The 13,770-nt window shown below is 45.7% G+C and overlaps 1 protein-coding gene across 1 annotated transcript in view; it reads left to right on the top strand.

The window, feature by feature from the left end:
- pip4k2cb (phosphatidylinositol-5-phosphate 4-kinase, type II, gamma b) overlaps positions 1-13,770 on the top strand; it is a 42,091-nt gene that overhangs the window by 913 nt on the left and 27,408 nt on the right. Inside the window, 2 exon segments of the mRNA XM_051673185.1 lie at positions 2,212-2,295; positions 2,298-2,363. Coding sequence (XP_051529145.1) covers positions 2,212-2,295; positions 2,298-2,363 — 150 coding nt within the window.

The following is a 13,770-nucleotide window of genomic DNA, read 5'->3' as shown; positions in this document are numbered from 1 at the left end:
ATGGTTAGGAATTGAAAGTGCTTCTGGCGTGACTACATTTTGATTAAAAATTAATACTTGAATGTGTGAAAATAAGTGTAATAACTGATATAAATTAGCAAAAATTGGTTGGGTGTTTTTTTTTTTTTTTCTCTTTTGTTGCATATTTAATTGAATTAGTCTAAATGTTTGTCTGATGCTTGCATCTCGTGAAAATGCAAATAAAAATAGCCAGTACGAAATCTGACTGACTGGTAAAAAAAAAAAAGCCACCTTGGCTGGCAGGCTAAAAAATTAATTTCGGACCCCGACTGTAATGTACAGTAACTTGATTGTTCCACGCTCGACAGACCAGTGCGTTTATTTCCCCTTTCTTTTTTTTAAGGAAATGTACAGCCAAAAATGAAAATTCTGTCATCATTTACTCACCCTCATGTCGTTCTAAACCTCTATGTCTTTCTTCTGTGGAACACAAATGGAATTTTAAGAGATGGCCTGATTTCAATACAGTTACAATTGATAGTAACTCACTTTAATGCTTAAAAAAAGTGTTATAAATATAGTCTATGTGGATCATCCATCACTTTCCAAGTCTTCTGTAGACATACAATTGAATTTTTTTTAATGCTTTCTTTTTTATATTATTAATCACACTAAACTAAAGCATTAAATAAACAATAATTACAAATAATTACAAATAAATAATTTTGTCTTTTTCCTCACCAAAACCCATCGTCTGCCTTCAGAAGAATTGGAAAATGATGCATAAGTCGCATGGACTACTTTTATGTCTTATGTCTAATCTGTTTATTATTAGTCATTTATTTATAAAGCATGATTAAAAACAACAGACTGTTGACAAATGCACTGTACAATAATCAAATATGAATAAGATATATTCAAAATATGAGACATAAGACAAAAAAATAAGAAATAAAACAAGATACAACAGGATAAATGAAAATAGCACAGACAAATATCAAAACTCTAAAGCCAGAAAGAAAAGATGGGTTTTTAGCTGAGATTTAAAAATGGATAAAGTTGGGGCTGTTCTAATGTACAGGGGTAAGCTGTTCCAAAGCTTCGGGGCAGCTACCGCAAAAGCATGGTCACCCCTCAGCTTCAGTCTGGAACTGGGAATGGCTAAAGTCCTCTGATCAGAGGACCTAAGACACCTTAGTGGCTTGTGTATGTGCAAGAAGTCAGAGAGTTAAGACAGTACTAACCCATTCAATTATTTAAAAACAAACAATAAGATCTTTAAATCAATTCTGTAGTGGACCGGCAGCCAATGAAGAGAGGCTAAAATAGTGGAAATGTGATCTTGCTTGCATGTACTTGTCAAGAGCCTAGTAGCAGCATTTTGAACCATTTGTAGACGAGACAATGACGACTGGCTGACCTATGTAAAGGAACTGCAATAGTCTTGGTGTGAGGAAATAAACAATTTCAAAATCATTAAGAGAAACAAAAGGCTGATCTGTTTGACAAATTTGAGGGTGTTATCAAACATTACACCTAGGTTCTTCACCACCGGTTTAAAATTAGGGGCCAAAGGGCCTAGCTTCGAGGAATCAAGGACATCAGAAGCCCCAAACAAGACAATCTCGGTTTTACTTTCAATTATATTTAGAAAGTTTAAAGACATCCAGGCTTTAATGTCATCCAAGCAGACCAGTAAGGTTTCTAAAGCACTCTTATTTTTCACTCTTATTGCGGACAGTTATTCCATCAATGTGCGCTACCCCGACGGCTTTCGCTGTTGCGTACTGTCTACGTGATTATATCCGTGTCTCCCGCTGAACGCGTTTAGATGCGCTCTACGATATGGAAATGCCTTTATGTGGGCCCCCCCCTCCGGGCCCCCTTTAAACCCGGGACAAAAGGTCCAGTTGCCCCCCTTATCAGCGGCCCTGGCCATTGTATTGAAATCAGCAAACGGGACATGACGTTCTTCCTTTTGTGTTCCGCAGAAGAAAGAGACATATGAGTTTGAAATGACATAATTCATTTTTAGTGAACTATTCCTTCAAGTGATATTTTTGGCAATTTGTTACTTTATTAGATGGGAAAAATAGGAGAGGGAGACAGGAAACAACAAGGGAGAAAAAGGGGAACAAGATCGAGAAAGGATCTTGGGTCAGCACTGCTTACAAGGATACACAGCTCTAACATTTCTTTCCCTTTTCTACCATATTATAAAGCCAAATATATGTACTCTTCACCCCTCAGCATATCGTAACATGTCATGGTAGCACACTCCTTCCTCAGTTCCTTGGCATGTACCGTGTGACTGTAGACAATGAAGACACATACTGTATCTTGTAGTCATGAGGAATATGTTCAGTCATCGGCTCAATGTCCACAGGAAATATGACCTCAAGGTACGTTTAATTCATTTATTGTGTATCCTAGGGATGTGCCAACATGGCCGACTATTTGATTAGTTGTTTAACAACCGACAAGTCGATTAGTGGGGTCGACAACAGTGATGTCAATTTTCAGACATTTTCATAATCGATAGTCGTGGAAATTAAAGATCAATTCAGGGGTGCCATCACATATGTCAAAAAAGTATTGCCAAATTTTAACGCCAAGGCATATAATGCTAAAATAAGTGGCTGGGCTACCTGCTATAAAAGCATGTTTTTCAATTTTGTTTTAATTTAATGTTCCAAAGCATATTATTACTGCATATATATATATATATATATATAATATGCATGTAATGATACATACATTTTAAGATACGATACGATGCAAAGCCTCACGATACAATAAAATAAAAAATAAAAACTGAGCCCACAAATGTTTCCCTCAAACTCATTCAAGGATTCAACATAAATGTCTTTTAAATCATATGTCTGACATTGGCAACAAAAAGCAGAGCTCTATAATAAAGTAACATAAACAATAGCACTGCATTTATTTTGTTTGATTGTAATGAGAATTGAATCGTATTGAACCGTGAACGTCATATCGTACGATATAATACGATACAATATTTTTTTAAACCCCTAATATATAGTATATTTTTATGAATTTACTGTCTGTTACTTAAATCTCTTTGCATATACATGTTATCAAGGGCAACTGCAGGATTTCATTTCAGGGTACACACAGGTGTAGTAGGTGTAAGTGTAGCCTTACAGAAGTGTAGGGCATGCAACCCCTGGAGAATTTTTTGCAAAACCAACCCCAAAGCGTTCAATTCTGGTGACTCTGAGAGAAGCACCTTTATGTTTTCTTCAGTACGTGTACTAACATTTATGTAACTATTTGCTACAAAGCATTTCTAAAATACTCGTTCATGTGACACAGCACTAGTTGAAGTTTCTAAACATTACCTCTCAACTGATTGTAGATAAATATCCACTTCATCCAGCGCTCTGTATATTCTCTGTGTTCTAAATTCTACATTAGTCATTAATCTTACAGCTCATGCAAAATCTTTGTTTAAACACTGACTCTGAACACTTAGTTTAAAATTTTTAAACCATGACTTGCACTGCACACAAATAACTAATACTGGCATTATATTCATGCTGTTTAGCCAGAGGGGAGCTGGCCCCCACAGTGAGCCTGGTTTCTCCCAAGGTTGTGTTCCTTGCCACAGTCACCTTCGGCTTGCTCACTGGGTTTCTAAATACAATTATTATTTAACTATTTACTTATTTATTTTTATACAAAATTTACAATTACACAATGATGACTCTAAGACTTTATAGATATTACAGTTTCATTTTCTGTTAAAGCATGATTCCCTATCTGTCACTCACTCGACGTTGGTGTCAATGTAGTGACACTAGGGGTCACTCTCATATCACTGTTCATTCACCTCTGCTGGATCTGATGGCGCATTTCAGCGGCTTCTCCCTCCTCTGCACTGGTGCACTGCAGAGAACGCCCCTGGGCGCTTCAGCAGAAAAACTAGAGAGTATATTTTCTGAAAGAGCATTTTTCCCCTCTAAAAGAGTATATATTTCTCTAAAAGAGCACACACACAGAACGTCTTTTTAAAGACGCGTCTTTTTAAAGATGTTTTTCTGATTGTGTGTTATTCCTGGTTGCGCTCGTTATCTCTTGCCTTCTGATGGTCACGATCACTGTCTTTCGTGTCTGGGCACTGCTCACGCGGAGACAGCGTTCGAGGATGGTCATGTTCTCATTTCGAGAATATTTCCATGGCAACGTTGCAGTCGCGGCTCGCCTTCGTAAGAAAGCGAGCCACCCCAGAGGCTCCCGCCTCAGTCCTTTTACCCACGGGTATGAGGCCAGCTAGCACTGGGGGCGATTTGGGGACCCCAATGGGACCGCCTCCGCAGGGTATCCCCCCACGGACCTCCCATTCCCCAGCACGCTCGTCTGCCCCGATCGGGCTTCCGGGTGAGTCCGCCGGCTCGTCTCACGGCGAGTTCGACCTCTTATTCGGAACCCGCGAAAGTGATGAGCTCTCGAGCGCAGCATCGGAGAGTGGGCTCGTCCAGTCGGAAGCCTCAGCTGGGCTCCTCCCTTCGGGGTCGATTGCCCAGTCACAGGCTGACGCAGAGATGACAACATGCTTTCCCAGGCAGCCGCGAGCGTCGGCTAGAGTAGAACTCACTGCTCTTCCCTGAACCCTCGTGGCTCAGTGATTGGTTCCTGGGCTCGCGGCGCCGCTCAAAACCACACCCCGCCCCCGTTCCTTTCTTCCCGGAAGTGCATGAAGAGCTGAAAAGGTCACGGGAGGCACTTTTTACTGCCCGTTCCCGATCTTTTCAGCTTCCCTGCCCTCACTACCCTCAATGGTGGGGTGGCCAAGGGCTATTCAGCAATCCCCCGGTGGATAAAGGCGCTTGCGGTGCACCTATGCCCGCAGAGCGACACCACCTGGCGCGGGTGCCCAAAGCCCCCGTCCAAGGCCTGTAGGTTTACGTCGTCTCTGACGGCCAAGGCCTCCGGTGCCGCTGGACAAGCCGCCTCCGCCCTGTACGCCATGGCTCTCCTACAAGTCCGCCAAGGCGCTAAAGGAATTGCACAAGAGTAGTTCCACCCCGGGATTGATGCAGGAACTGCACTCGGCGACCGACCTCACTCTCCGAGCGACGGAGGTCACGGCGCGGTCTATCAGGCGGACGATGGCCACACTAGTGGTCCAGGAGCACCACCTTTGGCTCAACCTGGTCGAGATGGGTGAGGCCGACAAGACACAATTCCTTGCTGCCCCCATTTCCCAGGCGGGCCTATTCAGCGACACCGTCGAGGACTTTGCCCAGCAGTTTTCAATGGTAGAGCAGTAGATGGATGCTAGCCGGCATATCCTGCCCCGGCGCGGCTCAAGATCCCGCACCCCGTCTACTCATCACCAAGGGCGTCCCCCTGCGGTGACTGCACCGGCTCCGCCGCAGCCCGCCCCATCGGCCCGGCCCCCGGCATGGAACCCACCACAGGAAGCAGACGCCACCCGTCTCACGGCCGCCCAGAACCCGTGAAAGGCTTCAAAGCGCCCTTGAGACGGGCGACCCAGGGACAACGAAACCCACTGCTCTGGAGCTGGTAAGCAGATCTCCATCTTATTGTTATCTTTTGCATTTAATTGTGCTGCATGCCCAAGTGGCTGCAGTACTCAAGAGATCAGCAAGAGCAGTTTCCTTGTTCCCTGGGTCACATATCCAGTGTGTACGGCTGTCATCACGACCACTGTCCACCACTCTATTTGGCAGGTTTGGCGCTCCAGCGGCGGTCTCCCGCCCCTGAGCACCCAGCTGTGGCACAAATCCGCCCCCGATGTGACAGTCTCCACGGGTCACGAGGACAGGCCTCTTCCTCCCCCATCCTAGGCTGTTCCGGGGGTGGTCACAAGGAGCCAGGTAAGTGCTTCGATGTCCTTAGACTCAGCACGGCCACGATGTGGTGTGGCACCTCGTGCTCCACCCCGCCTCGAGGCCCCACCTGCCGGTACGTACAATGACGTTGTCCCTTTGGTCCCCCTTGCGCGGAACTTGGACGCATGGCTTGTGCTTTCCAATCCGTCGCGAGGGCTGGTCCGGACCGTCCGACTCAGCTGCGCGATTCACTTTGCCGGGCATCCGCCTAGGTTCAGCGGTGTCCACTTCACCTTGCTGAAAGACAAAAACGCTGCTACCTTGTGCGGAGATTGCTACCCTCCTATGGAAGGGCGCGATAGAACCTGTCCCTCCAGCCGAGATGAAGAAGGGGTTTTTACCGAAAAAAGGTGGTGGGTTGAGGCCAATCTTGGACCTGTGAATTCTGAACTAGGCTTTACACAAACTCCCATTCAAGATGCTGACGCAAAAACGCATTCTGGCGAGCGTCCGGCATCAAGATTGGTTCGCGGCGGTAGACCTGAAGGATGCATACTTCCTTGACACAGACCCTTCCTGCGGTTCGCGTTCGAGGGTCAGGCGTATCAGCACAAAGTCCTCCCTTTCGGCCTGTCTCTGTCTCCTTGCATCTTTACGAAGGTCACAGAGGCTGCCCTTGCCCCGTTAAGGGAGGTGGGCATTCGTGTTCTCAACTATCTTGACGACTGGCTAATCCTAGCTCACTCTTGAGACGTGTTGTGCGCACACAGGGACCTGGTGCTCTCACACCTCAGCCGACTAGGGCTTCGAGTCAACTGGGAAAAGAGCAAGCTCCTCCCAGTTCAGAGCATCTCTTTTCTTGGTTTGGAGTTGGACTAACGCTTACGAACGAGCACGCCCAGTCGGTGCTGGCCTGTTTGAAGGCGTTCAAACAGGGAACAGTGGTTCCACTGAAACTTTTTCAGAGGCTCCTGGGGCATATGGCATCCTTGGCGGTGGCCACCCTACTCGGGTTGATGCATATGAGGCCGCTTCAGCACTGGCTCCAGACTCGAGTCCCGAGACGGGCATGGCGCCACGGGACACACCGCGTGGCTATTATGTCGGTCTGTCACCTTCTTTTCAGCCCTTGGACCGACCTCTCGTTCCTACGGGCAGGTGTCCTCTAGAACTGGTCCCCAGGCGCATCTTAGGGGAAGCACGACCTGATCATCAGGTTCCTAAGAGGCGCCAGGAGGCTGAATCCCTCCAGACCGCACCTCGTTCCCTCATCGGACCTCTGTAGTTCTTCAGGGTCTACAGAGAGCTCCCTTTGAGCCTTTGCAATCAACCCAGCTTAAGGCACTCTCCTTGAAGACTGGCCTCCTGACTGCACTCACTTCCATCAAGAGGGTAGGTGACCTGCAAGCGTTCTCTGTCAGCGAAACGTGCCTGGAGTTCGGTCCAGGTTACTCTCATGTGATCCTGAGACCCTGACTGGGTTATGTGCCCAAGGTTCCCACCACCCCTTTAGGGACCAGGTGGTGAACCTGCAAGTGCTGCCCCAGGAGGAGGCAGACCCAGCCCTGTCGTCGCTGTGTCCGGTGCGCGCTTTATGCATCTATTTGGATTGCACGCAGAGCTTTAGAATCTCTGAGCAGCTCTTTGTCTGCTTTGGTGCACAGCGGAAAGGAAGCACTGTCTCCAAGCAAAGGATCGCCCACTGGCTCATTGACACCATAACTATGGCATATGTCGCCTAGGACATGCCGCCCCCGATAGGGCTACCAGGCCATTCTACCAGGGGTGTAACGGCTCCCTGGGCCCTGGCCAGGGGTGCCTCTCTAACAGACATTTGCAGAGCAGCAGGCTGGGCAACACCCAACACCTGTGCAAGGTTCTACAACCTCCGGGTGGAACCGGTTTCGTCCCAGGTAGTGGCATGCAACACAAGTGGATAAGCCCATTAATTCCCAGTAGTGTTCACAAACTTTGTTCCCTGGTTGACTTCCTCCGAGCCCTGTGGCAAAGACTCGCTGGGCACAGGGCTCGGAGGAAAGGTACACAACTAAGAGCCCTGTTCTGGGGTAGGTGCTCCACATGTGGCGGTTCCCTGTAAGGCTGGTAAACTGCGTCTTCCTTCGGCAGAGCCCCTCTGCCCCAGTCTCCATGTTTGTAGTAACTCCTCCCCCATTGAGCAGGAGTGGAAAAAAGAGAAGGGGAAAAGAGGCCACGACTGGGTTAAGCCTGTCTCTATCTTTGGGTAGTCGACTTGTCCCCAAAAAGGGCCGTTCGACACTCATAACTATGTTGGGGGAGGTTACATGTCGACCTGGTGTGCTGACAATGAGGCACACAGCAAGTCTGCCCACCACACACCGCCAGTTCACGTAACACAGTTCAGCCTTGTGGCGTTTCGTATAGGGACCCCTAGTGCCACTACATCGACACCAGCGTCGAGTGAGTGACAGATAGGGAATGTCATGGTTACTGGTGTAACCTCCATTCCCTGATGGAGGGAACGAGACGCTGTGTCCCTCCTGCCACAACGCGGATACACAACGCTGAACTATCCGCTGAAATGGCCGGACCTTATATCGGCTCCTCAGCATAAAACCTGAATGAGTGGTTGCATACCAGCTCCTTATACCCGTATGTCCAGGGGAGTGGCATGCAAATACCACTCGCCAATTTTCATTGGCATTTTATCAAAGACCAGAGGTGTCTCGGGCTCCCAAGAGTGACCTCTAGTGTCACTACATCGACACCAACATCTCGTTCCCTCCATCAGGGAACAGAGGTTACACCAGTAACCATGACGTTTTCTGTAAAGATGCTTTGAAAAGCGCTATACAAATAAAAATAACTTGACTAAATTATAGTTTTACTGCATGAGAAACAATCTCACCTAAATCTCACAGGGGGCTATTTTTCTCAATTCTTACCTCCATTTTTATTCAGATGGAATAATTGTTTAAGTATACAGCCTAAATTATGGCCCTTCTCTTCAGTCACTTTTTTCCCCAGCAAGACTTAATGAAGTCATGTGCTGACTTACATTTATATTGTTGTTCTTGGCAGATACCTTTAACAAAAACTTAAACAGGTAATTAAAAAGTTCACACAAAAATGTAATTTCTGTCATCATTACTCAACCTCATGTTGTTCCCCACATGAATTCCTCTCTTCTGTTCAGCACAAAATAGATGTTAGGCAGAATGTCAGTCTAAGTCACCATTCACTTTCACTACATCTTTTTCTACATACAATGAAAGTGAATACTGAGACCAACATTCTGCCTAACATCTCGGGTGGCCAGGAGACCAAGGAGACCAGAGCAGATCAGGCGGACAGCCAGGAGACCAAGGAGACCAGAGCAGATTAGGCGGATGGCCAGGAGACCGAGGAGACCAGAGCAGATCAGGCGGACGGCCAGGAGACTAAGGGGACCAGAGCAGATCAGGCGGGCAGCCACGAGACCAGGGAGACCAGAGCAGATCAGGCAGATGGCCAGGAGACCAAGGAGACCAGAGCAGAACAGGCAGATGGCCAGGCGACCAGGGAGACCAGAGTAGATCAGGCAGACAGCCAGGAGACCAAGGAGAAGACCTCACGGTGGGGACTGGGTCAGGAGTCCTGGGAGGCAGCTGCAGGGCCGAGACAGGGTCAGGAGGCCTGGGAGGTGGCCGCAGGGCTGAGACAGGGTCAGGAGGCCTGGGAGGTGGCCACAGGACAGGAACAGGGTCAGGCAGTGGAGCCGCTGTAGGAGTCGTCTCTGGGGGAACGAGCGGATCCGCAAGAGGAATAGTCTCTGGGGGAGCGGGCAGAGCCGCAGGAGGAATAGTCTCTGGGGGAGCGGGTGGAGCCGCTGGGGAAATAGTCTCTGGGGGTGGAACCGCTGGGGAAATAGTCTCTGGGGTGGAGCTGCTGGGGAAATAGTCTCTGGGGGCAGAGTCGTGGAAGACTCTGGGGTAGAGCCATGGAAGACGGAGCCATGGGAGGCTCTGTCAGAACGACCTCTGTAGTCGTGGGCATGGGCAGAGATTCGGGAACAACCTCTGTGGTCACAAACATGGGCAGAGACTCGGGAATGACCTCTGTAGTTGTGGGCTTGGGCAGAGATCCGGGAACGACCTCTGTGGTCAAGAACATGAGCAGAGACTCAGAAACGACCTCCGTGGTCGTGAACATAGGATGAGACTTGGGAACGACCTCTGTAGTTGTGAACATGGGATGAGACTCGGAAATGACCTCCGTGGTCGTGAACATGGGATGAGACTTGGGAATGACCTCTGTGGTCGTGGGCATGGGAGGAGACTCGGAAACAACCTCCGTGGTCGTGTACATGGGAAGAGACTTGGGCACGGAAACTTTTCTTCTCTTCCTCCTCCTCTGGATGGCTGAAGTTGGCAACGCTGGCAATGCTGGCTCTGGGATGGACGAGGCTGGCAACACTGGCTCTGGGACGGACGAGGCTGGCAACTCATTGGCTGTGGTAGGCATGGGCGTTGGCTCATTGACTATGGCAGGCATGGACACAGACAATTTTTGAGGTAAGGTCTTCGTGGACCTACGCACCGACATCAGTGGCAGATCATACAACTTGGAGACAGGGGCCGTGGAAGGCTTCGAGATGGGCCATGGGAGGCTTTGAGACAGGGGCCATGGAAGGCTTCGAGACTGGGGCCGTGGAAGGCTTCGAGACTGGGGCCATGGAAGGCTTCGAAACTGGGGCCGTGACAGGCAGGTTTTGGCCCGTGGTTCCCGCCATAATCCACTGTATAAGGAGAACCGCTTAATTCCAGAGCCTTCTCCACATAATCGCCGAGCGTCCAGTGAGGATCAGCCAGAGGCATAAGTTCCCTCAGTGCACTATTCAGACCGGCCCGGAAGAAAACCACCTGAGAGAGGTCTGGATAGTGCACTACGTTTGCCAGCTCTAAAATCTCACAGGCGTGATCCTCAACTGGACGGTCCCCTTGTTGAAGGAGTAGAATCCTGACGGCCTCTAGATCCATTTCTCAGTCAGTCTTTCTGTGACGAGACAGGAGAGGAATGAGGATCTAAATGCAGCCTTTTTTAATAAAACAAAAGTAAACCAGGTAACTCAGAACATAATGAAATAAAACACAGGGAACAAAGCACAGCATAATACAGATGAAGACTGACAAAAAACAGGGGAAAACAAGGGCTTAATAAACAATTTAAGTTTATATTAATAACGTTTTCCTCCTGTGTAATGTATGTTCTTTATGAATGATTGTTTGACTTCAAATATTCCTAAAGATTACTTAAATCATTAAGAGCCTAATGAAATAAAAACAATATCTGTTATGGAGTAGGAAAAAATGTGTTTACTAGCACAGTCCCAACTCAGTAATGTGGTCTATTCATGGCTACAGTCAAAAAAATGATTCTAGTCTCATAACTAATCTCATATAAATAATGTGTTATTTAAGTTTAGTTTGATTTCATATAGCACCTTAAAGTAAAAAAATCTGTGTCAAATTCAAAATGTTACAGATGCGTAGATGATGGAAAATAAGTCAGGGTACTAAAATACTTCAGATACCTTAGAGTATAATTTAAATAACATAGTTTAAATCAAAATACCATGGTAGTACCATCACTTTAGCATGGTACTGTCACAGAAAGCTACTTTAAAAAAATAAATAAATAAAAAAGGCCATTGTGAGAAACTTCAGTTAGTGATGTCATGTAAATACTTTAAATCTAGAGATGCATTGTATCCCATATTTAAATTCAAGCTACACAAGAAACTGTAGAAATGCTGCTCCCAAACTCATTCAAATCACATGTTTTGGTCTTGTTCTTTTAAAAAATTAACTTTTACTTCATAGGTGACTCATGAAAGACAATAAGGCTAGAAACACCCCCCTTTGTGGAAAACAAAATATAATGCACAGTACATAGTTTTTATTTCTATGCATTCAAAGCTTATGGTTGGATTCTAGCCCCTGATGTTTTGGCATCAGCCCCTGATGTTTTCAAATCCTAGAGACTCCTCTGCTTAAAATAAAACTAGTATTGCCATGTCAGTACTGTCAATACTGGCAACGGCGGCTATGTATTAATTAATCTATTAATCATAACGTTAATACAGCAAAACACACTTGGAGGACAAATAATATGTGCATGTTAGCCTACTGTTTAAATATAATGTAAATTAATACACTTAAGAAATGCAAGTATTGGAATTTTTTTTATTTAAAAATTCTTAGTTCAGTGTATTTTAATACATTTAGGTAATATAATATAATAATATGTTTAGTAAGAATGTGTGAATTGTTTAATTACTGTTAATGAATTTCTGTTCATAATAACTTGTATACGAGACACATATTTGAGTTCATTGAAACTTCACGTTGTGGATCGTGGAATATTTAGGAATCTAGGACTTTTTATTTATTTATTTGAAATTAAAGGGGTCATGAAATGGAGAATCAAAATTTCCTTTATATTCCTATATATATTATAAGAGGTAACTGTACTATAAAAACATACTGTAAATTTCAGAACTCAAAACTTCCTCCCCAGTCTAAAAAGAGCATTTATAGTTGCCACCCTGTTGAAACATCTTGTTTTGAAATCTGTGTAGTCATGACATCATGATACATTGCTCATTTTTATTTACACATTCCACAACATGCGTCATTGAACCCTTGGCCCCGCCCACTGGAACGCATTTCAAGTCAAGAGAGCATGCCTTCCATGGCTAACTATTCCTAACATAACCCCTAAGGGGACCTATCTGGACTTTTGGATTATTTTTTAATATATTATTTCACTACACAGACATCTTTGACCATTTGATACATATCTCGTGCCGCTTTTAAAAGACGTGGTGTCAAGTTACAACTCTGAAGAGGAGAGGCAATTCTCTTTCATTCAGCTGCTGCCTGTGTTGCTTTGAGCACAAACATTTCATGGACGCGTTCTTTCACCCATCTGCACTATTTTTAATTGTTGGTGTATGTAAACATAGGACGTCTTTGACGATGGATGTCTTTGACCATTTCGATGTGTTTCCATCGATGTACACCTCAGTATGTGTGTGCGTAATTTCACCATTCTTTGGACTATGTACTGTATGTGTGGGGGGGTTTTCGGCTCATGTCAGCATGGATTGCTTGTGAACAGTCAAAACACGGTTCAAGCTTTGCAAAGGAACTGTTATTGAAGATTGGGGCAGTTAAAAACGCTTAAAAAATGTAAGTAAATCGTTTCATTCATTAATATTTCAAATGTCATGTCTGTTTGATAGTTTATGGTGCGGAGTCTTAATGGTTGTGCTTGAGATTAACAGTTTAATATATTCAGATGCAATGTGTTGGATGTGCGTTATGTGAAAACCCAGACATTTTGTGTTATAATGTTCTTCCGATTGAGTTTGCTGAATTTGAGGGGCTGCATGATATTAGCCAATCAGAACAGTGGGCGTTTACGTTGAAGTTTTAAGAAGGTGCTTAGGCAAAACTGAGCGTTTCAGAAAGAGGGCCAAAAACAGGGTGGATAATTATCATATATTACCAAATTGTGACTGTTTTGGTGCAAAAAAACATTCATAACATTATCAGTGGACCTCAGGGAAGATAATACAATAATAAAAATAGCACTTCATGACGCCTTTAAGTCAGATCATAACACACTGCGTAAACACAGTAGCCTGCATAATGCAACATACCGTTTCTCTGGTGCTGATGAGATGTCAGCTGAATGTGCCTTGGTGCTTTCCTAGCGATCACTGGTGTAGTTGTTGTTTGGAAGACCAACAGATCAACAGTGCTTCATGTGCTTTAACACATTATTACAGTGTATGCAGAAAACATTATGTTCATTTAAAGAGAAACGCTCCAAAACTAATTACTTTGAGCATGTGTGGTTCTTCTGTGATGCGACGAGATGTGACACGCAGAGCGCAAGTGCCCTCTAGTACCAGATGACTGTATAGTCAGCCCCAGCAACATCTGCTGGCATGATTACTGAA

The sequence above is a fragment of the Myxocyprinus asiaticus genome, chromosome 35 (assembly GCF_019703515.2).
Source record: "Myxocyprinus asiaticus isolate MX2 ecotype Aquarium Trade chromosome 35, UBuf_Myxa_2, whole genome shotgun sequence".
NCBI lineage: Eukaryota > Metazoa > Chordata > Actinopteri > Cypriniformes > Catostomidae > Myxocyprinus > Myxocyprinus asiaticus.
Note: the sequence above shows the minus strand (reverse complement) of the source record. Positions and strands in the feature narration are given on the sequence as shown.